Source organism: Neoarius graeffei, chromosome 6 (assembly GCF_027579695.1).
Source record: "Neoarius graeffei isolate fNeoGra1 chromosome 6, fNeoGra1.pri, whole genome shotgun sequence".
Classification (NCBI taxonomy): Eukaryota; Metazoa; Chordata; class Actinopteri; order Siluriformes; family Ariidae; genus Neoarius; species Neoarius graeffei.
In genome coordinates, this window is record NC_083574.1 from 85799031 (window position 1) to 85823758 (window position 24728).

Below are 24728 nucleotides of genomic sequence, written 5' to 3' on the forward strand. Positions count from 1 at the left end.
AGATCACTTTAAACTAATCAGAAATCCACTCTATACATTGCTAATGTGGTAAATGACTATTCTAGCTGCAAATGTCTGGTTTTTGGTGCAATATCTCCATAGGTGTATAGAGGCCCATTTCCAGCAACTCTCACTCCAGTGTTCTAATGGTACAATGTGTTTGCTCATTGCCTCAGAAGGCTAATGGATGATTAGAAAACCCTTGTACAATCATGTTAGCACAGCTGAAAACAGTTGAGCTCTTTAGAGAAGCTATAAAACTGACCTTCCTTTGAGCAGATTGAGTTTCTGGAGCATCACATTTGTGGGGTCGATTAAATGCTCAAAATGGCCAGAAAAATGTCTCGACTATATTTTCTATTCATTTTACAACTTATGGTGGTAAATAAAAGGGTGACTTTTCATGGAAAACACAAAATTGTCTGGGTGACCCCAAACTTTTGAACGGTAGTGTAAATACGTTTTCTGATGTATTTTAATCAGTAAATGCATGTTATGTTGTCAGATCCAACAAGAAACCCTGCAGCTTTGACCTTTCTCGTAACCACAATAGCCTAGAAACTGATAGTTGTCGTGGTGACTAAGAGGATGCTAATACTGAATGAACTTGGCGCTCATTGCTTCATCACCGAACTGAAGGGACTGATATCAGTGTCAGTGAATATACCGAGACTCACCAGAAGGTCCTGCACCAATCCTTTCACGTTCCGTGACGTCTCCGGCGACGGGGAATTATGGGATGCGAGTTTGATCAATGTTGCCAGGAAGTTCTTACACTTTTTCACATTCTCTTGCATTTCCTAAAGAAGAAGGAATGTGCTTTAATGCCATGACACACTGCGTGCGCGCATGCCTGTGGACTAACGAGCAAAGAATGATCCTAAGGGTCAAGTCCTCATTCAGAGAAAGAGACAGAGTGGAGAGAGAGACAGGGAGCATGAGAGAGAGAGATAGAGACAGATAGACAGGGAGAGAGACAGTCAGAGTGACAGAGAGAGAGACAGACAGACAGACAGAGTGACAGTGAGGGACAGACAGACAGTCAAAGTGAGTGAGAGAGACAGAGTGAGAGAAACAGACACACAGAGTAAGAGAGACAGACACAGAGAGCGCGCAAGTGAGACAGACAGACCGAGTGAGAGAGAGACAAAGACAGACAGACAGAATGAGAGAGACTGAGAGAAAGACAGACCAAGAGTAAGAGAAAGACAGACAGAGAGAGGATAAAGTATGAAGAAACACTGCCAAGGTTTGAACCTGGGAGATGACAGTTGCTCCAGGGGCAGGGCCAGCTGCGGTGGGTGGAGCCAGGGTGGGCCCCTGGGGGGCCAGAGCTGCAGGGTGCTGCTGGGGTGTTGTTACTGCCAAAGGCACCCTCTGGAGGGGAACGAGAGAGAGAGAAAACAGACAGAGAGATCAACACGAGCTGACACACACTGTGCCTCCAGCAAGGCCACACGCTGCAGACGAGAGGCACAGCCACTGTCACATCACATGTCCCCAGAACATAGAGAGAGAGAGAGAGAGAGAGAGAGAGAGAGAGAACTGGAGGAAGAGGAATTATTAGCTATAATTTATTATATTATGATTAACTAAGGTTCACGTCTCCTCGTCTTCGAATAGATTAGAACTAAATGAAATGCTAAATCTGGAGGACCAAACAGAATAAACACGAGATGAAAAGGGAATTCAGAGACAGAGTTACAGAGAACCGTAGTGCGAGTTTTCAACTTATATTTTCACTGAAAATGAGATTACTCTTCAAAATTTAAATATCATCATTCAAATACAGTTACTGTACACATGACCCAATATTCAGGAGTTATTTTACAGTGGCGCAGCGTTGCCACCTCACAGCTCCAGGGTCTCCGGTTCGATCCTGAGCTCAGGTTAAGTAGAGTTTCATATGTTCCACCATGTCCATTTGGGTTTCCTCTGGGCTCTCTGGTTTTTTCCTACCTCCAAAACCCAAGGAGATGCCAGGTGGATCAATGACACTAAATTGCACTGCAAAAAATGACATCTTGTGAAGAGAAAATCTCTCTAATCTGGGGGAATTTATCTAATATTTCTTCTTATAAGATTATTAGAACTCAAATATAATTAAGTTATTCCACAAAATCGAGTCGTACGTGAGCTGATAGCTATAAGCCATGTACGAGGAGATTGAGTGGAATAACGGTCTTATTCTAGCCACATCCAGATTTGGATTTGGAGAAACTGAGCATTTTTACTTTTATTCTTTGCAAATTCGATAAATAAAAACTTTATTCGTAACATCCGACAAAATCATTTCCACTCAGGCGGACTTCTTAAAAGCCTGTCGATGGCTGCACGAATTGACTTTAGTGTTGTTGGGTTTTTTTGTACAAAGTGCCGTCTTGCTGAGGTATAGAATAGCTTTAGACATTTATTTAATTCTTCCTTGGACGTTTTAGTTCTGTAAGTTTCAAACTTCTTTGAGCTTCTGAACCAGTCTAAAAAAAAAAAAAAATTAAAATGCTTAAAAGATTAAGAATGTAAACAAACCGGCGAAATGACAGGAGCAATTTGTGAAAAATGCTATAAAAATATATATTGCTATATTTCTTTTTTTTTTGTATGTTTTTGGGGTTGTGTGTTCGAGTAGAGTTTTTATTTCATCCTCGGTTGGTTCAGCAACACGCGCCGCCATTTTGTTTTTCTCTCCTCACAGAAAATGAGCCGATATCCTAGTAGTAGAGTAGCCAATCAGAGCGCGCGATTACTTATGGTGATGATACACGGGGCAACTTTTTGGGCAATGTTGCCGAGCAATGTTGCTGGGCAATTGCGTTTTGACTCTTTTCTATTGAGATTGGGCAACATTGTTTCTTTCTGAATGGTTTTGATAATCTCTGGCAACTTTTTGAGATAAGCCAATCAGAACGCGAGTATCGAGTCATGTGACCTCCGGTGAGGTTCGGATCAAAAATTTCAAACAAATATGGCGGCCGCTCAGTGTCAGTGGAGTGAAGAGATGGAGAGGCTCCTCATCTGTTTTTACGCCAGTAAGTTGTTATTTTAATATTCTATATGGAGGAATTTACCTCACCAAAGCTCTAAAAAACAACAGACAGCTTGATTAAATGGTCACAGCAAAAATTAAGACATCGATTTTTTTTAGCTAACTGTAAACTGCCGTTGCTAACTGTTGTTGCCCATTGTTAGTTGCCCTGAAAAGTTGCCCTGTGTCTCACCTAGTTGCCCGTTGCCAGCAACATTGCTCGGCAACACTGCCCAAAAAGTTGCCCCATGTATCATCACCTTTATATCCAGTGAATGTGATTAGAATAATATGGTTTCGCTTATTTTTAGACGCTTTTCCTCGTTTCAAGCTTGACGTTTTCTTTTTCTCTTGGCAAATAATTTGGCTAATTTTAAGCATTTAATTCTAGAAAGTAGCAAAAAGATCTGCCAATAGAATAAGACAATTTAAAGCTTGAAATGAGGAAAAGCATCTAAAAGGAAGCTAAATAATCTTATATTTGAGTTCTAATAATCTTAAGAAGAAATATTTGACAAATTCACCCATATTAAAGATATTTTCTGTTAAAACTATCATTTTTTGCAGCTTAGGTGTGAATGTGTGTGTGGCGCTCTGAGGTGGACTGGTGTTCCATTCAGGGTGTGTTCCCACCTTGTGCTTGGGATAGGATCCGGATTCACCATGACCCTGATCAGGATAAAGCTCATACTGATGATGAATAAATGATTGTAGTTGATGGAGAAAATAAAGGAGTGTTTGAAGAATTGAAAACCTCGGTGCCTTGCCTCAAATGTAACCGCAAGTTGGTCTAGTGCAGGGTTGGGCAATTATTTTTTCCATGGGGCCACATGAGAAACAGAAAATTTTGTGGCGGGCCGGACCAAAAGGCTGAACTAAATTCTGCATAATATTAATTGTATTTCTTTATATAAAGCAGTAAATAACATTGTTTTTACAAACTGGTAAGAGTATGGAAAAAACGAGGTTGCCTTACAAAAAATGTCATTTATTCAATCAAATTTCCCAAAACAATGGTTAACAAAACGTGAACGTTTGTACCATTTTTTTTTTCAGTCACATTCACCCCAAAACACAATAAAGACATCACGATATTGTCTTTCTACTCCAAATATTAAGCAAGATACATCATATTATAATAATGATGCCCACATTTGTAGTCTAATCACCTCATTTGGTGTTTTTCAGTTTTTTATTTGTTCAGTGAGAGAAATCTAGTCTCTGTTGGTCTTTAACGAGTGCATCAGAGTCAGGTTGAATGTCTGAGGTGGAGATGCGAAGCACAGCTGACGGATGATCATCAGTCAATTCGGTGTAGGTTTCAGATCTACAGATCGGCTCGGGCTCCGGCGCCTGTTGGTGACGTCACACTATGTGATTGGCTGGATCGTTTGAAGGATGACGTACAAGTTTGTGGTTGGTCTGGACAAATTACAGAAGTAGTTATCGCGGGATTAGGTTTCGTGGAATTTCATGTCGCGCGCATTGCGTTTTTGTTGAACACAACTTCAAAATAAAAGCAATGCACATTCAGTCCATGCATGAAGTAAAATGAAAAAATACGTTTATTTTGTAATTTCTAATTAACCTTACGCGGGCCGGTCAGAATGAACCAAAGGGCCGGATGTGGCCCGCGGGCCGTAAAATGCCCAGGTCTGGTCTAGTGGTTAGCGTGTCCGCCTCTCGATCGGTCTATTCACGGTCGGGTCATACCAAAGACCATCATAAAAATGGTACCTACTGTCGTCTGGCAAGGCACGCTGCGATACAGATGTGAGTGGGGAGTCAAACTCTTGCGGTTACCAGAGGACCCGCCCCCCCACTGTAACCCTAGCTATGGAAAAGACGAGAGGCCGAGGGCTATGGAAATCGGCGCTGCCCTATGTGCTACATGGTGTGGGAAGGACTTTGATTTTTTTGCCTCAAATGTAGACTACTTTCAGAAAATTGTTTAAAAATTTTTATTTTATTTTAACCTCCACTGTATGAAGAGCTTATTGGGCAGCTCGTCTTTTCATCAGCTGCACTGTGGTTGGCGTTTCTGCATTTAATGTTGCTATAATAATTATAATCGTGTTTCTAATGGTCAAAGATTTGGCACTCAGTCGTAAGAGCTAGGCTACGTGCTAGAAAAGCTTGAGAACCTCTGGTATAATGTGACAGACAGATATCGGGGAAGACGGAGAGGCGCAGACATAATAGAAAACAGATAAAGAAAGAGGGATAAAGCGAGAAAGAGAGAGAGAAGTCCAGGGAAGAAGTGCTCACGGTAAGGGCAGGAGTAGCCGTAGTAGTAGAAGTAGTAGTAGCAGTAGTAGTAGTAGTAGTTGTAGAAGTAGTGCAGGTCTGAGGAGCAGGACTCAGGGTTTGGGACTGAACCACTTTATTCTGGACAGCAGGAGCGGCCCGAGAGGTCTGGATCGAGACGGGAGACTGCAGCCAGGAGAGGAGGAAGAGGGTGAGGAGGAGGAAGAAGAAGAAGAAGAAGAAGCAGCAGCACACAGGGAAGAAAACCTCCATTGTGTTACATTTGTTATTAAAACAGAAACAGTCAATATATTGGTTGATGGGTTGTTTTTTTTTTTAAATCAGGGATGAGATGTGTTTCTCTCTCTCTCTCTCTCTCTCTCTCTTTGTATGTGTGAGGGAAAGACAGCACAACCTGAGGAACCCACAAACAAGGAAGAGCTTTGGGCAATCAAACAATCACACACACACACACACATCACACCACATCTCTCAGTCAGGACTGAAGGAGCTGTTGGCTTTTTAAAAGAGTCAGGCAGCTGGATGATGAATGATTAACACGTTCAGAAAGACGCATCAGAGTCGGGGCAAGTTTCGTCGACAGGAAAATGAATCTAAAATTAAACAGAGCTTCGCTTGTAGCTCCTCGTACCAGGTATCCAATATATATATTATGTTGTTATATCACACAGGTGACATGATTAGTAATTCTTACCGTAAACCAATACATACATACAACCCCAATTCCAAAAAAAGTTGGGACAAAGTACAAATTGTAAATAAAAGCGGAATGCAATGATGTGGAAGTTTCAAAATTCCATATTTTATTCAGAATAGAACATAGATGACATATCAAATGTTTAAACTGAGAAAATGTATCATTTAAAGAGAAAAATTAGGTGATTTTTAAATTTCATGACAACAACACATCTCAAAAAAGTTGGGACAAGGCCATGTTTACCACTGTGAGACATCCCCTTTTCTCTTTACAACAGTCTGTAAACGTCTGGGGACTGAGGAGACAAGTTGCTCAAGTTTAGGGATAGGAATGTTAACCCATTCTTGTCTAATGTAGGATTCTAGTTGCTCAACTGTCTTAGGTCTTTTTTGTCGTATCTTCCGTTTTATGATGCGCCGAATGTTTTCTATGGGTGAAAGATCCGGACTGCAAGCTGGCCAGTTCAGTACCCGGACCCTTCTTCTACGCAGCCATGATGCTGTAATTGATGCAGTATGTGGTTTGGCATTGTCATGTTGGAAAATGCAAGGTCTTCCCTGAAAGAGACGTCGTCTGGATGGGAGCATATGTTGCTCTAGAACCTGGATATACCTTTCAGCATTGATGGTGTCTTTCCAGATGTGTAAGCTGCCCATGCCACACGCACTAATGCAACCCCATAGCATCAGAGATGCAGGCTTCTGAACTGAGCGCTGATAACAACTCGGGTCGTCCTTCTCCTCTTTAGTCCGAATGACACGGCGTCCCTGATTTCCATAAAGAACTTCAAATTTTGATTCGTCTGACCACAGAACAGTTTTCCACTTTGCCACAGTCCATTTTAAATGAGCCTTGGCCCAGAGAAGACGTCTGCGCTTCTGGATCGTGTTTAGATACGGCTTCTTCTTTGAACTATAGAGTTTTAGCTGGCAACGGCGGATGGCACGGTGAATTGTGTTCACAGATAATGTTCTCTGGAAATATTCCTGAGCCCATTTTGTGATTTCCAATACAGAAGCATGCCTGTATGTGATGCAGTGCCGTCTAAGGGCCCGAAGATCACGGGCACCCAGTATGGTTTTCCGGCCTTGACCCTTACGCACAGAGATTCTTCCAGATTCTCTGACTCTTTTGATGATATTATGCACTGTAGATGATGATATGTTCAAACTCTTTGCAATTTTACACTGTCGAACTACTTTCTGATATGGCTCCACTATTTGTCGGCACAGAATTAGGGGGATTGGTGATCCTCTTCCCATCTTTACTTCTGAGAGCCGCTGCCACTCCAAGATGCTCTTTTTATACCCAGTCATGTTAATGACCTATTGCCAATTGACCTAATGAGTTGCAATTTGGTCCTCCAGCTGTTCCTTTTTTGTACCTTTAACTTTTCCAGCCTCTTATTGCCCCTGTCCCAACTTTTTTGAGATGTGTTGCTGTCATGAAATTTCAAATGAGCCAATATTTGGCATGAAATTTCAAAATGTCTCACTTTCGACATTTGATATGTTGTCTATGTTCTATTGTGAATACAATATCAGTTTTTGAGATTTGTAAATTATTGCATTCCGTTTTTATTTACAATTTGTACTTTGTCCCATTATACATTAATCGGGGTTGTATAATGCATTGAGTGAAGCTGTTCTGCTTGACGGTAGTGTTGCACCTCGGCTTGTTGAGTTTGCTGTTACCTGGGGTTCTGCTGCTGACTTCCACTACCAGGGTGGGCACTGCGTCTCGGTCATACACTCTAGTCAGCATTTTCTACGTTTCTATCACATCTCCTCTGAGACGTCTGTATCTCAGAGTGGTTAGGCTGAGCTTTCGTAGTCTCTCCTCGTAACTCATACAGTGTTGCTTGAAAGTTTATGAACCCTTTCGAATTTTCTATAGTTCTGCATAAATATGGCCTAAAACATGAGGTTTTCACACAAGTCCTAAAAGTAGATAAAAGAGAATCCAGTTAAACAAATGAGACAAAAATATTATACTTGGTCATTTATTTATTGAGGAAACTTATCCAATATTACATATCTGTGAGTGGCAAAAGTATGTGAACCTCTAGGACTAGCAGTTAATTTGAAGGTGAAATTAGAGTCAGGTGTTTTCGATCAATGGGATGACAATCAGGTGTGAGTGGGCACCCTGTTTTATTTAAAGAACAGGAATCTATCAAAGTCTGATCTTCACAACACATGTTTGCGGAAGTGTATCATGGCACGAACAAAGGAGATTTCTGAGGACCTCAGAAAAAGCGTTGTTGATGCCCATCAGGCTGGAAAAGGTTACAAAACCATCTGTAAAGAGTTTGGACTCCACCAATCCACAGTCAGACAGATTGTGTACAAATGGAGGAAATTCAAGACCATTGTTACCCTCCCCAGGAGTGGTCGACCAACAAAGATCACTCCAAGAGCAAGGCATGTAATAGTCGGCGAGGTCACAAAGGACCCCGGGGTAACTTCTAAGCAACTGAAGGCCTCTCTCACATTGGCTAATGTTCATGAGTCCACCATCAGGAGAACACTGAACAACAATGGTGTGCATGGCAGGGTTGCAAGGAGAAAGCCACTGCTATCCAAAAAGAACATTGCTGCTCGTCTGCAGTTTATTAAAGATCATGTGGACAAGCCAGAAGGCTATTGGAAAAATGTTTTGTGGATGGATGAGACCAGAAGAGAACTTTTTGGTTTAAATGAGAAGCGTTATGTTTGGAGAAAGGAAAACACTGCATTCCAGCAGAAGAACCTTATCCCATCTGTGAAACATGGTGGTGGTAGTATCATGGTTTGGGCCTGGTTTGCTGCATCTGGGCCAGGACGGCTTGCCATCATTGATGGAACAATGAATTTTGAATTATACCAGCGAATTCTAAAGGAAAATGTCAGGACATCTGTCCATGAACTGAATCTCAAGAGAAGGTGGGTCATGCAGCAAGACAATGACCCTAAGCACACGAGTCGTTCTACCAAAGAATGGTTAAAGAAGAATAAAGTTAATGTTTTGGAATGGCCAAGTCAAAGTCCTGACCTTAGTCCAATGGAAATGTTGTGGAAGGACCTGAAGCGAGCAGTTCATGTGAGGAAACCCACCAACATCCCAGAGTTGAAGCTGTTCTGTACGGAGGAATGGGCTAAAATTCCTCCAAGCCGGTGTGCAGGACTGATCAACAGTTACCGCAAACGTTTAGTTGCAGTTATTGCTGCACAAGGGGGTCACACCAGATACTGAAAGCAAAGGCTCACGTACTTTTGCCACTCACATATGTAATATTGGATCATTTTCCTCAATAAATAAATGACCAAGTATAATATTTTTGTCTCATTTGTTTAACTGGGTTCTCTTTATCTACTTTTAGGACTTGGGTGAAAATCTGATGTTGTTTCAGGTCATATTTATGCAGAAATATAGAAAATTCTAAAGGGTTCACAAACTTTCAAGCACCACTGTACCTTTCAGTGATGGTATTAGTCTGGTGGCTCGTGTTTGCATGTTCTCAATAGCTGCAAGGTCCTTTCTTGTGGCTACTGCCTCATAGAAGCAAAGCGAGGCAGTAGCCACTATGTCATGGTGTTATAAAAATGTAAGAATGAGTGGAACAATAGCGCACTGGACACTCGCATATGCATAAGCATTACGATCAGCAGAACGGCGAATCGTGATCTCGAGATACGAACAGTTGATCTCGCGTTATCAAAGGTACACAAGAACGAGTGAGGTCATCGTGTTGTAAGAATGAGTGTAACAATAGTGAAACTTCGCAACCAATCAGCACTTATCCTGATCAAGTTCGATTACCCGTTCTACTTCTTGATAAACTTCGGAACCAATCAGAACCAGAAACAAAATAAGAGAAACCTCGTTATAACTTCGTAGTATCGGAAGATAAAAAGATAAACGAAATTCGCCTCGTGGTTCGCCAAGGCTACTGATTCGATATCGAGTAAGTGGTGTTTATTTTAAGAAAATTTACCTTTTGATTATCACAGCTTTTGTTTGGTCCTTCTGAAAGGTCAAATGAAAGGTTTTCTAAGGTGTTTTTTTTGGGTGTCTTCCATAACCCGGTATGGAAAGTATGAACCGGAACAGGACAGTACATTAAAATAATGTTATGTTTTTTAATATTCAGTGGTTTCAGACTTAACATCTTGTCAAGTCAAGTCAAAGTCCCTTCCCACGCCATGTGGCGCATAGAGCAGCGCCAATCTGTTTCCGTAGCCCTCAGCCTCTCATCTATTACATAGCTAGGGTTACAGCGGGGGGGGCTAGTCCTCTGGTAACCGCGAGAGTTTGACTCCCCACTCACATCTGTATCGCAGCGTGCCTTGCCAGATGGCAGCAGGTACCATTTTTATGATGGTCTTTGGTATGACCCGACCGTGAGTAGAACTCGCGATCTCCCGATCGAGAGGTGGACACGCTAACCACTAGGCCAACTCGCAGTTCTTAACATCTTGTACTCACACGTATCACTAGTGGTCACGTATTCTTTGATTATCCAGTATTCTTATATCCCGTCACATTGTATTACTGTTATATTCACAATCAAAATTGATCTAAAAGCCCAGAACTCCAATTACAGAATATACCTCGGCGTGACGTCACAAAGAAATCCCAAGTGGCGGAACGAGCGCCATCTTGAGTAAAATGTGGTTTCACAGGGATTGTGAAAACGTGGGTCATAAAACAGAAGCACAGATCAAAAAAAAGATAAGAACTTGAAATATATACAATGTCAGCTGAAGAAACAAAAAGGTAGAGGTAGGGGAAGAGGCAAGAAATTGTAAAATAGATGAATAAATAGTAAAGTTATCTGTTTTGACAAACAACTAAATGATATATTTTGTTTTTCTTCTAACTTTATTCATCATACGTGACGGAACGGGTTCATCTACAAAGGCTGGGTGACTAATGCCGCTTTTCCACTACCAACGCGGCTGAGTTGGGCTGAGTCGAGCTGAGCGGGGCTGTTGGCGTTGCATTTCGACTACAACCGCGCTGAACCGTGCTGGCTGGAAGTGGGTGGACACATTGGGTGGAGTTAGCGAAAGTGGGTGGACGTCAGGTGATGTCGTTAGGCGGCGCAAACAGTGACATCAGTGACCTTTTAAGCGGTAGTCTCACGACCCGGATAGTAAACAATAAAAATGGAGTTCATGGAGTCGTTAGTGTTGCTGGTCTTGGTGCTGTGGCTTGTTGTCACCGACAACGCCAACAGATACTGGCAAGAGCGTATAGATGAGGCGAGGCGCATAAGGCTTCAGAAATTCTCGTAATTCGTAATTCTTCCGGGTTTACGGTGTTTACAGATCCCAGCATGCTCGCGGGGCGTGTGTGGGCATGTGAGGACACTCCTCCTCACCAATCAGTGCACAGGGGAGTGTCTCCTCACGCCCCTAGCCTCACTCAGCTCGGTTTGGCTCGCTTCAGCCCCACTCCAAAACGGTGCGAGTTTTGGGTGCTAAGCAGGGCTGAAGCGAGCCGAGTCATGCTGTTCTTAGATAGTCGAAACGCGAGCCGTGTCGGGCTGAAGCGAGCTGAAAAAGGGCCATAATGTAAGTACCGATTAATAAAATGGTACACGTGACTGATGTCTCCGTGGAAAAAAAGGTAAGATTATACATTATGTAAATAAATGTCACAAAAATGGTATTGCGGGACGGAACGCTGGTTATACGTGGGACGGAACAGCATATAAAAACCTGGAAGGCAAGTATAAGAAAATACGTGACACCACATTAAAATACGGGACGGTCCCGTTCTGTTCCGTACCAGGTTATGGGAGATGTGGGATTTTTTTTTTTAGCTTTTTGGCAGATACATTGAGAAGCTGATATCAGACTTCTGCTATTCGCTTTAATTTTTTTTTTTTTAATCTTAGAGTCTTTACACTACCCTTGTGAAACAAAATATGCTCATGAGTACTAAATAATGCTTCTCAGACAATTCATGAACAAGTGCTTTCTTACTATTTTGAAAATAGATATCGTTCACAGCACTGCATTTTGAGCAAAACACAGTAAACAAAATCGGTAACCAAAATACTCCAAGCCCTGATGCTGCTCACAGCTTGGTGATGCTTGTAAGGCGAGATGAAGCAAGTACCACTGATAACGTGTATATATGCGATATTTACTGCTTGGACATGGGATCAGAAAACTATTTTATCTATAAGCAGTAGCCACATGGACCCATAGAGTACCTATTTTTTAACGATGGGCACCATACTCCAAATGAGGTCTGACAACCGTTCTATATAGGCTCTTGAAGGTGTTCTCATTTAGGTAGGTAAAACTCCATCTTATTAGCCTCATCATGCTGTTGGCCTCGTTGATCTTGTGGTCATACTGTGTCCATCTTCCATCTACGTAGAGGCCTAGATCCTTTTCTTCCTCTGTTGGTTCCAATCTGTGACGAATACCATCTCCTTTCATCATGTAGTATTCTCCATGTGGTTCATTGTGGTTTCTTCTGGCTATGGTGAGGACCTTGCACTTTTCAGGGTGGAACTTCAAGAGCCACTTTTGTGACCACTTCTCGAGCTCGTCAAGATCTTTTTAGACCATTTCCTGGTTGTGTATGTTTGAATTATCCGCAAACAAAGACTTCAGATAAGACGTTATCTGGCAAGTCATTTATGTACAAGATGAATAAAATGGGTCCGAGTACGCTTCCCTGTGGAATGCCGCTCAATATAGTCGTTCAAAGTACTAGTAGTATTCGAGTAGTCATCTTTTCCATAAGTAAAGGAAAAACTGATTCAGGACATCACTATTTTAAAAATATTTTTAAAGGTTTTGATTTAAGGTTGCATTTAAAGCAATGCCATAAAAAAAAAAACATTCTAGATCCCTAAACCAAAGGATTAATTGGTACAATTAATTGAACTGAATATCAGTTAACTTGTCCTGATATGGGTGTCTGATTGATTGGTGCTCTAGATGTAAAGATGAAGCTAAAAAGAACCATTTCCCACCTTGATTTTTTTTTTTTACAAAAATAAAATTACTGTAATGTTGTTCAATCAAAATGAACGTGCAATGCTGCCACCTTCTGGCAAAAGGTCATAAATTCACTCAGGAATGCATTGTCTGGAGACAGTTCAAAAAAGATGGATGGACACTTTATACATTTTTAAAAATAAGATCTTTGCACCAGTAAGACACAAACAGAAGAATCCAGAGCATAAAAAAAAAAAAAAGTGTGTATTTCATCCTGCACATATTCAGTGTGCTGCTGTTTCTTCTGTGAGAAATATTAAAAATATCAGGTTGCGAGGACGGGGAACTAATTGAAATGTGACGCTCATAAAATAAGTCTCTCATTATTTACACTTTTAGTATTAATAAGTAATGTTGGGAAATTGCTGTCACTGTGCATCAGAATAAGACCAGACCAGAATAACTTTTTCTTCCTGCAGGTGAGAACACCTTCACCATTAATCAACCGAGATGAATAGGGACTACACTTAGTAAGTCTAAGAGCTAATACTGTGATTAATTATATTCTAACAGGTAGCAGGTGATAAGCAAAACTTCTATGAAAAATTAATCACCTCATTAAAGTCCGAGACGAGGAGAGAAAGGACAGGGACAGCGATTACGGCGAGTAGAAAAATGGGGTCGGAGCTCTGTACTAAATACATTAAACCTAAGAGATTAAAGACGCGCTGGCTGCGTTTATGTGAAGAATAATAATCTGTTAATAATCCAAAGTGACAGCTGAATCGAAGACAAATAAACGTTCATGTACACACCTCAATCGGAATAAAATAAACTAATTAAGGAAAGGAGGTAAAGGGGGTGTGGCCTCATTGTCAGTCACAGTAAAAGGAGGTGTGGCCTCTGTCTGTCAGTCACAGTGAAGGAGGAGTGGCCTCTATGTCGGTCACAGTAAAAGGAGGCTTGGCCTCTGTGTCTGTCAGTCACAGTAAAAGGAGGCGTGGCCTCTGTCTGTCAGTCACAGTAAAAGGAGGCGTGGCCTCTGTGTGTCAGTCACAGTAAAAGGAGGTGTGGCCTCTGTGTGTCAGTCACAGTAAAAGGAGGTGTGGTCTTGTGTCAGTCACAGTAAAAGGAGGTATGGTCTCCTTGTCAGTCACAGTAAAAGGAGGCGCGGCCTCTGTGTCTGTCAGTCACAGTGAAGGAGTGGTCTGTGTGTGTCAGTCACAATAAAGGACGTGTGGCCTCTGTCTGTCAGTCACAGTGAAGGAGGCGTGGCCTGTGTGTCAGTCACAGTAAAAGGAGGTATGGTCTCCTTGTCAGTCACAGTAAAAGGAGGCGCGGCCTCTGTGTCTGTCAGTCACAGTGAAGGAGTGGTCTGTGTGTGTCAGTCACAATAAAGGACGTGTGGCCTCTGTCTGTCAGTCACAGTGAAGGAGGCGTGGCCTGTGTGTCAGTCACAGTAAAGGAGGCGCGGCCTCTGTGTCTGTCAGTCACAGTGAAGGAGTGGTCTGTGTGTGTCAGTCACAATAAAGGAGGCGTGGCCTGTGTGTCAGTCACAGTAAAAGGAGGCGCGGCCTCTGTGTCTGTCAGTCACAGTGGAGGAGTGGTCTCTGTGTGTCAGTCACAGTGAAAGGAGTGGCCTGTGTCTGTCAGTCACAATAAAGGACATGTGGCCTCTGTCTGTCAGTCACAGTGAAGGAGGCATGGTCTCTGTATCAGTCACAGTGAAGGAGTGGCCTGTGTGTCAGTCACAGTGAAGGAGTGGCCTCTGCGTCAGTCACAGTGAAGGAGTGGCCTGTGTGTCAGTCACAGTGAAGGAGTGGCCTGTGTGTCAGTCACAGTGAAGGAGTGGCCTCTGCGTCAGTCACAGTGAAGGAGTGGCCTGTGTGTCAGTCACAGTGAAGGAGTGGCCTCTGCGTCAGTCACAGTGAAGGAGTGGCCTGTGCGTCAGTCACAGTGAAGGAGTGGCCTGTGCGTCAGTCACAGTGAAGGAGTGGCCTGTGCGTCAGTCACAGTGAAGGAGTGGCCTGTGCGTCAGTCACAGTGAAGGAGTGGCCTGTGCGTCAGTCACAGTGAAGGAGTGGCCTGTGCGTCAGTCACAGTGAAGGAGTGGCCTGTGCGTCAGTCACAGTGAAGGAGTGGCCTGTGTGTCAGTCACAGTGAAGGAGTGGCCTGTGCGTCAGTCACAGTGAAGGAGTGGCCTGTGCGTCAGTCACAGTGAAGGAGTGGCCTGTGCGTCAGTCACAGTGAAGGAGTGGCCTGTGTGTCAGTCACAGTGAAGGAGTGGCCTGTGTGTCAGTCACAGTGAAGGAGTGGCCTGTGTGTCAGTCACAGTGAAGGAGTGGCCTGTGTGTCAGTCACAGTGAAGGAGTGGCCTGTGTGTCAGTCACAGTGAAGGAGTGGCCTGTGTGTCAGTCACAGTGAAGGAGTGGCCTGTGTGTCAGTCACAGTGAAGGAGTGGCCTGTGTGTCAGTCACAGTGAAGGAGTGGCCTGTGTGTCAGTCACAGTGAAGGAGTGGCCTGTGTGTCAGTCACAGTGAAGGAGTGGCCTGTGTGTCAGTCACAGTGAAGGAGTGGCCTGTGTGTCAGTCACAGTGAAGGAGTGGCCTGTGTGTCAGTCACAGTGAAGGAGTGGCCTGTGTGTCAGTCACAGTGAAGGAGTGGCCTGTGTGTCAGTCACAGTGAAGGAGTGGCCTGTGTGTCAGTCACAGTGAAGGAGTGGCCTGTGTGTCAGTCACAGTGAAGGAGTGGCCTGTGTGTCAGTCACAGTGAAGGAGTGGCCTGTGTGTCAGTCACAGTGAAGGAGTGGCCTGTGTGTCAGTCACAGTGAAGGAGTGGCCTGTGTGTCAGTCACAGTGAAGGAGTGGCCTGTGTGTCAGTCACAGTGAAGGAGTGGCCTGTGTGTCAGTCACAGTGAAGGAGTGGCCTGTGTGTCAGTCACAGTGAAGGAGTGGCCTGTGTGTCAATCACAGTGAAGGAGTGGCCTGTGTGTCAGTCACAGTGAAGGAGTGGCCTGTGTGTCAGTCACAGTGAAGGAGTGGCCTGTGTGTCAGTCACAGTGAAGGAGTGGCCTGTGTGTCAGTCACAGTGAAGGAGTGGCCTGTGTGTCAGTCACAGTGAAGGAGTGGCCTGTGTGTCAGTCACAGTGAAGGAGTGGCCTGTGTGTCAGTCACAGTGAAGGAGTGGCCTGTGTGTCAGTCACAGTGAAGGAGTGGCCTGTGTGTCAGTCACAGTGAAGGAGTGGCCTGTGTGTCAGTCACAGTGAAGGAGTGGCCTGTGTGTCAGTCACAGTGAAGGAGTGGCCTGTGTGTCAGTCACAGTGAAGGAGTGGCCTGTGTGTCAGTCACAGTGAAGGAGTGGCCTGTGTGTCAGTCACAGTGAAGGAGTGGCCTGTGTGTCAGTCACAGTGAAGGAGTGGCCTGTGTGTCAGTCACAGTGAAGGAGTGGCCTGTGTGTCAGTCACACATACCTGCAAACTCAGAAGGTCTGAAAAAGGTGACAAACTTTTTTACCCCCCCTACGTAAACCAAAACCCGAGCCTGCCCCCTCTCCGAAAAAAGGTGCAACATAGCTACAGGTAAACAAAAAACCTGTTTATTAACATAACCTTGTTTTTCGGTCAATCAGTGCAAAATGGCCGATGGTCAATCAACAAAATCAACCACAATCAAGTAACAACAATGTCAAGCTGAGTAATTTACTAATAGTAAATCTCATTTCTTCATTGTGAATATTACAAATTTCCTCATTCCAACAGACATGATCTAGGCTACGGTAGTTAGTCGCTAAATTAACTAAACATGCAATGTACAATATTTTTTGGTAATGTAGGCTAGTCTACTCCTATTTTGCCTAACAGCCTACTGGCAAATATCAAGTAACCAAATGGTAGAATTACAACCCCGATTCCAAAAAAGTTGGGACAAAGTACAAATTGTAAATAAAAACGGAATGCAATGATGTGGAAGTTTCAAAATTCCATATTTTATTCAGAATAGAACATAGATGACATATCAAATGTTTAAACTGAGAAAATGTATCATTTAAAGAGAAAAATTAGGTGATTTTAAATTTCATGACAACAACACATCTCAAAAAAGTTGGGACAAGGCCATGTTTACCACTGTGAGACATCCCCTTTTCTCTTTACAACAGTCTGTAAACGTCTGGGCACTGAGGAGACAAGTTGCTCAAGTTTAGGGATAGGAATGTTAACCCATTCTTGTCTAATGTAGGATTCTAGTTGCTCAACTGTCTTAGGTCTTTTTTGTCGTATCTTCCGTTTTATGATGCGCCAAATGTTTTCTATGGGTGAAAGATCTGGACTGCAGGCTGGCCAGTTCAGTACCCGGACCCTTCTTCTACGCAGCCATGATGCTGTAATTGATGCAGTATGTGGTTTGGCATTGTCATGTTGGAAAATGCAAGGTCTTCCCTGAAAGAGACGTCGTCTGGATGGGAGCATATGTTGCTCTAGAACCTGGATATACTTTTCAGCATTGATGGTGTCTTTCCAGATGTGTAAGCTGCCCATGCCACACGCACTAATGCAACCCCATACCATCAGAGATGCAGGCTTCTGAACTGAGCGCTGATAACAACTCGGGTCGTCCTTCTCCTCTTTAGTCCGAATGACACGGCGTCCCTGATTTCCATAAAGAACTTCAAATTTTGATTCGTCTGACCTCAGAACAGTTTTCCACTTTGCCACAGTCCATTTTAAATGAGCCTTGGCCCAGAGAAGACGTCTGCGCTTCTGGATCGTGTTTAGATACGGCTTCTTCTTTGAACTATAGAGTTTTAGGTGGCAACGGCGGATGGCACGGTGAATTGTGTTCACAGATAATGTTCTCTGGAAATATTCCTGAGCCCATTTTTGTGATTTCCAATACAGAAGCATGCCTGTATGTGATGCAGTGCCGTCTAAGGGCCCGAAGATCACGGGCACCCGGTATGGTTTTCCGGCCTTGACCCTTACGCACGGAGATTCTTCCAGATTCTCTGAATCTTTTGATATTATGCACTGTAGATGATGATATGTTCAAACTCTTTGCAATTTTACACTGTCGAACTCCTTTCTGATATTGCTCCACTATTTGTCGGCGCAGAATTAGGGGGATTGGTGATCCTCTTCCCATCTTTACTTCTGAGAGCCGCTGCCACTCCAAGATGCTCTTTTTATACCCAGTCATGTTAATGACCTATTGCCAATTGACCTAATGAGTTGCAATTTGGTCCTCCAGCTGTTCCTTTTTTGTACCTTTAACTTTTCCAGCCTCTTATTGCCCCTGTCCCAACTTTTTTGAGATGTGTTGCTGTCATGAAATTTCAAAATGTCTCACTTTCGACATCTGATATGTTGTCTATGTTCTATTGTGAATACAATATCAGGTTTTGAGATTTGTAAATTATTGCATTCCGTTTTTATTTACAATTTGTACTTTGTCCCAACTTTTTTGGAATCGGGGTTGTACAGAAAACTACAAGCCTAGCCTATTTAGCCTAATCTATGCACACCTCTGCACTGGCAACTCGCTGAAATGTAGGTACAGGCACCCTAACTCGCTCCCTCATCACATCAGGCCCCTTGGAAGCACTTTGCTCTGGGACTGGAAGGACACTGGATGTGGTCATAACAGTGCACACTTTCTGACGGTGCACCTCTGTTTGGCAGTGTGCCAAAAGAGCATGACAGCCTTTGATGCTGTAATTTATTTCTTTTTGGCAGAGGCTGCATTTTGAATACCCGGCTTTGTCTATCTTATGAAAAAACCGTGACAGCTGGAAGCTGTGCTGAACTCCCTTCGCTTCAGTCTTGACCTCGATTTTTAGCCAGGCCCAGCTCCACCTGCACCTCAGATCTGCATCAAGCTTTGCTACATAAACAGCGTCTTCCTCTTTAAGCTCCCTCATTCTGGAAAAGAATTGACCAAATATTATCGGCTGGGTTAGGGCTCCTTTCTGTTACCATAAACGTTTGTAAAGGCTAACTCTAACTACATCCAGCCATGTTAAATGATCCGCCGGAGAAGGTGTTTCAATCACTTAAAAAATGCCGGTGTACTAACGTTAATGTTACGTGTTCGTTGTTCGTTTTGATTCCTCATCTTGTGACAATGTCGCATCATCATCAGATAACAGTACGGATGCAGTAGAGATAGCCTTCACAAAAATTATTTGAACTGAACCGGCTGGCATGAAAGGTTAACGTTAACACACAATTCACTGATGTTAGCAAAAACTTGACATTATGTAGAACGTTAAACATGTTGGAAAAGGTTTCATGTCACAACACACGTAACGTTGCTAAAGTAGGATTATCTTTGACAAACCAAGTTTAATTTACACAGCATATTACATTGTTGGCAGATAACGAGACTTACCTCGAGTCTGTCGCTAGTGTCCATAGATCTCTGAAGTCTCTAACGCAGGTCGTATGTTTACTGTCGTCGATGGTTTAGGTGGGGTTTACATTAGACCGTATCAGCGGATCATCAGATTAACGTTTTTAAAACGATTAGTGTGCACACAGCAACACCAATACACGATTCGCGTGCACACAGCAACGCCAATACACGGATACGCTCGGCTCCGCAGGCATCCTGCGCTCCAAATCACTCCGCCCTGAACAGCGAGTGCCCTCTGGAGGGTGCGCACTCCGGCCCTGCGCAGCTCACAGAGTGCGCGAGTGAAGCGCACGAGCAGTGATTCGGGACTGAGCCGCTGTGTGTGTGATCCCAGCGCATATCACTTACCACTTGCAAGTGGAAGGATGGCAAGCCTAAAGACAATCATAACTACACAATGGGCAGTATTTGCATCAGTGTTTGCAGTATTTTCATACTTTTATACTCTTTAATGAAAGGTGATACAAGGCGGAAGTCCGCGCCGTTTTTCAGCAGTCGTGTCACATGACCAACGCCAGCGAATCAGGAAGGTGGATGTCACAGTGACGTTGTCCAATGACGACGCCAGCTAGAGCTCAGCACAGCGTATCCGCGTATCTCAATGTTTACACAGCACCGGACCAGACACAATCTGGATTGAATACGTGGACGCTGGCGGATTCCCGTTTCCCGGCGTTTTAATGTAAACGGACAGTGCATCCGCGAAGAAAACGAGACAGATATGGTCTAATGTAAACTTGGCCTTAGTCAGGCAAAGGTTTAGTTCGCCGTGGGAAAGATGGATTGACTTGGATGTTTGTGATTGGCCAAATGAGTAGCGTGTGATTGGCCAAATGACTCATGAAGTTGGCAATCCCATTTTACTGAAAGTCCCATCCACCACTGATCGCCTGACCCCCCCCCCCCCAAAAAAAACCTCTTCGGATCTAGATGAATCACGAGAATGACATGTTTTGTTTGCAAAACGTCGAATTTCGCCAAAAAGCGACTAGTTTGCAGGTATGGTCACAGCGAAGGAGGCGTGGCCTCTCAGTCACAGCGAAGGAGGCGTGGCCTCTGTCAGTCACAGCAAAGGAGGCGTGGCCTCTGTATCGATCAACACGAGTGAAGGAGGTGTGGACTGAGTGTGGAGTGTGTATGTGCGTGTGGGTGTACTTGTACTTGCTACATATTGAGGACCAGATTAGTTTTATACCAACAGAGTGAGGACATTTTGTCTGGTCCTCACTTCTTTAAAGGGCTGTTTGAGGGTTAAGACTCAGGTTTCGGGTTCAGGTTAGAATGAGGTTTAGGTTGGGGTTAGGGGTGGGGCTAGGCATTTAGTTGTGATGGTTAAGGTTAGGGTAAAGGGTGAGGGACTGCATTATAGGTCCCCACAAAGCTAGAAGTACAAGAGTGTGTGTGTGTGTGTGTGTGTGTGAGAGAGAGAGTATACCTGTGGGGTGGTGACTCTGAAGGTAGCTGTCGTGGTGGGAGCAGCGGGTCGGGGTGAGAGGGCACTCTGAGCCTGCGCTTGAGCCAGTGCTTGCTGTGGAACCATCATCAACTGACCCAGCTCCGTCCGCACCAACACCATGCCTATAAAACACACACACACACACACACACACGTGTATTAGTCATAAAATCCACATAATAAATTTAGATCAGCTCAGTCTCTACCAACAGAACCACACGCGACCCCAGGGTCTGATATCACTCACCACAAAGGATGCCAATGCAATACTCCACTGAGAGAAACGCCATGTTACAATACAGTTACAATCAGCGACATCTTAATTATTGTTTGCATCACAATAAAACAATTTTCACCTTTAAAGTGGTAGGCATGTTGTGTAAATCAAATGATGCGAACTCTCCAAAAATCCATTCTAATTCCAACTTGTAGCGCGACAAAACAGGACAAACACCAAGGGGGATGAATACTTTTGCAAGACACTAATGCTTCTGTAACATTGAGCAAATCAAAGCGGACAATTATATCTTCAGAGGCACAAACACTTGGGCCTTGTCCCAAACTGCATTCTCCCAGTACTCCACTGGTGCCCTTATTATTTAGTCATATATAGTCACATTTTAGCTACTGTACTTGTTACCCAGTTTAAGATGCAGCCTTGGAATCTGTATAAATGTGTGGACTCAGTGACGTGAGATTAATCCACGTAGTAGAAGAAGAGCGAAGGACAGCCCATGCTGCAAAACGATTTGTAACCACATTAGCATTTTTCTACCACAGACAGCAAAAAACCAAAAGTAGTTTAAAAATGCGGAACAGACTTAAATCCCTAACCGACTGGTTTACTGATTTACTCCCTCACCAGGAAGCGCCGTTTCAGGAGCACCAAGTATCCAGTAGCAGAATATCAGCACAATCAAACATTAAAGAGGCTGGCTCACCCTTCCCAGAATCCAATCTGTTGTTTTTATCAACATAGAAGCCATTGCTTTTTGAAAGTTTGTGACAGCTACTCTGCTGGCTCTCTTTGTGTGTGCTCACCTAGCTGAATATGAAAACTTTTGCGAATAAAAAGCACACAATTTTGAACACAATGACATTTTCTTTTCTTCGCTGCTGCCAACAACACTGGTTCTGGTCCATTACAACAGAATAACCATATGAAAACAATGTCTCGGTTGATAGAATTTAAAATATAGCTAGGGCTCGACATTATTGGTAGTCCGACTGTCCAGGACAATCAAATCTTTGAGCCGGATAAGTCAAATCCGCATCTTCCTGTCTGACGGGACGAGTTGAAGATCACCATTTTTAGAGTAATTATTCAAGAGTTACATCAATAAAGTTCCGACAAAACTAGTTTAATCCCTTCAGTGATCGAGCCGTGTTACTGTTTATGAAATTCCAGGTGCGTGTGTAAAATAAATAAATAGAATAACCACGTTGTAATATCTAATTACAGATTATTAGATATTACAATCAGAGAAATGGTGATCAAACGGGTCGATAAAATAAATATCTGTGGTGAATCTTCATTTCATTCAGACATTTGTTGTATTTTTCTTAACCATCACAAATGTGGTAAAATACAGTGGTGCTTGAAAGTTTGTGAACCCTTAAGAATTTTCTATATTTCTGCATAAATATGACCTAAAACAGCATTAGATTTTCACACAAGTCCTAAAAATAGATAAAGAGAACCCAGTTAAACAAACGAGACAAAAATATTATACTTGGTCATTTATTTATTTATTGAGGAAAATGATCCAATATTACACATCTGTGAGTGGCAAAAGTATGTGAACCTCAAGGATTAGCAGTTAATTTGAAGGTGAAATTAGAGTCAGGTGTTTTCAATCAATGGGATGACAATCAGGTGTGAGTGGGCACCCTGTTTTATTTAAAGAACAGGGATCTATCAAAGTCTGATCTTCACAACACATGTTTGTGGAAGTGTATCATGGCACGAACAAAGGAGATTTCTGAGGACCTCAGAAAAAGCGTTGTTGATGCTCATCAGGCTGGAAAAGGTTACAAAACCATCTCTAAAGAGTTTGGACTCCACCAATCCACAGTCAGACAGATTGTGTACAAATGGAGGAAATTCAAGACCATTGTTACCCTCCCCAGGAGTGGTCGACCAACAAAGATCACTCCAAGAGCAAGGCGTGTAATAGTCGGCGAGGTCACAAAGGACCCCAGGGTAACTTCTAAGCAACTGAAGGCCTCTCTCACATTGGATAATGTTAATGTTCATGAGTCCACCATCAGGAGAACACTGAACAATGGTGTGCATGGCAGGGTTACAAGGAGAAAGCCACTGCTCTCCAAAAAGAATATTGCTGCTCGTCTGCAGTTTGCTAAAGATCACACGGACAAGCCAGAAGGCTATTGGAAAAATGTTTTGTGGACAGATGAGACCAAAATAGAACTTTTTGGTTTAAATGAGAAGCGTTATGTTTGGAAAAAGGAAAACGCTGCATTCCAGCATAAGAATCTTGTCCCATCTGTGAAACATGGTGGTGGTAGTATCATGGTTTGGGCCTGTTTTGCTGCATCTGGGCCAGGACGGCTTGCCATCATTGATGGAACAATGAATTCTGAATTATACCAGTGAATTCTAAAGGAAAACGTCAGGACATCTGTCCATGAACTGAATCTCAAGAGAAGGTGGGTCATGCAGCAAGACAACGACCCCAAGCACACAAGCCGTTCTACCAAAGAATGGTTAAAGAAGAATAAAGTGAATGTTTTGGAATGGCCAAGTCAAAGTCCTGACCTTAATCCAAACAAAATGTTGTGGAAGGACCTGAAGCGAGCAGTTCATGTAAGGAAACCCACCAACATCCCAGAGTTGAAGCTGTTCTGTACAGAGGAATGGGCTAAGATTCCTCCAAGCTGGTGTGCAGGACTGATCAACAGTTACCGGAAATGTTTAGCTGCAGTTATTGCTGCACAAGGGGGTCACACCAGATACTGAAAGCCAAGGTTCACATACTTTTGCCACTCACATATGTAACACTGGATCATTTTCCTCAATAAATAAATGACCGAGTATAATATTTTTGTCTCATTTGTTTCACTGGGTTCTCTTTATCTACAACCCCGATTCCAAAAAAGTTGGGACAAAGTACAAATTGTAAATAAAAACGGAATGCAATAATTTACAAATCTCAAAAACTGATATTGTATTCACAATAGAACATAGACAACATATCAAATGTCGAAAGTGAGACATTTTGAAATTTCATGCCAAATATTGGCTCATTTGAAATTTCATGACAGCAACACATCTCAAAAAAGTTGGGACAGGGGCAATAAGAGGCTGGAAAAGTTCAAGGTACAAAAAAGGAACAGCTGGAGGAGCAAATTGCAACTCATTAGGTCAATTGGCAATAGGTCATTAACATGACTGGGTATAAAAAGAGCATCTTGGAGTAGCAGCGGCTCTCAGAAGTAAAGATGGGAAGAGGATCACCAATCCCCCTAATTCTGTGCCGACAAATAGTGGAGCAATATCAGAAAGGAGTTCGACAGTGTAAAACTGCAAAGAGTTTGAACATATCATCATCTACAGTGCATAATATCATCAAAAGATTCAGAGAATCTGGAAGAATCTCTGTGCGTAAGGGTCAAGGCCAGAAAACCATACTGGGTGCCCGTGATCTTCGGGCCCTTAGACGGCACTGTATCACATACAGGCATGCTTCTGTATTGGAAATCACAAAATGGGCTCAGGAATATTTCCAGAGAACATTATCTGTGAACACAATTCACCATGCCATCTGCCGTTGCCAGGTAAAACTCTATAGTTCAAAGAAGAAGCCGTATCTAAACATGATCCAGAAGCGCAGACGTCTTCTCTGGGCCAAGGCTCATTTAAAATGGACTGTGGCAAAGTGGAAAACTGTTCTGCGGTCAGATGAATCAAA

General features: G+C 43.2%; 1 protein-coding gene across 2 annotated transcripts in view; it reads right to left on the reverse strand.

Moving 5' to 3' along the window:
- Positions 1-24728, reverse strand: part of LOC132888126 (transcription initiation factor TFIID subunit 4-like) — a 275470-nt gene that overhangs the window by 228481 nt on the left and 22261 nt on the right. The window contains exons 2-5 of one of the 2 annotated variants that reach the window (XM_060924137.1): positions 20777-20919; positions 5294-5458; positions 1258-1377; positions 678-800 (exon numbers count right to left, since the gene is read on the reverse strand). In XM_060924137.1, coding sequence (XP_060780120.1) covers positions 678-800; positions 1258-1377; positions 5294-5458; positions 20777-20919 — 551 coding nt within the window. The remainder of the gene's footprint in view (positions 1-677; positions 801-1257; positions 1378-5293; positions 5459-20776; positions 20920-24728) is intronic. The other variant, XM_060924138.1, reaches the window with a different exon arrangement.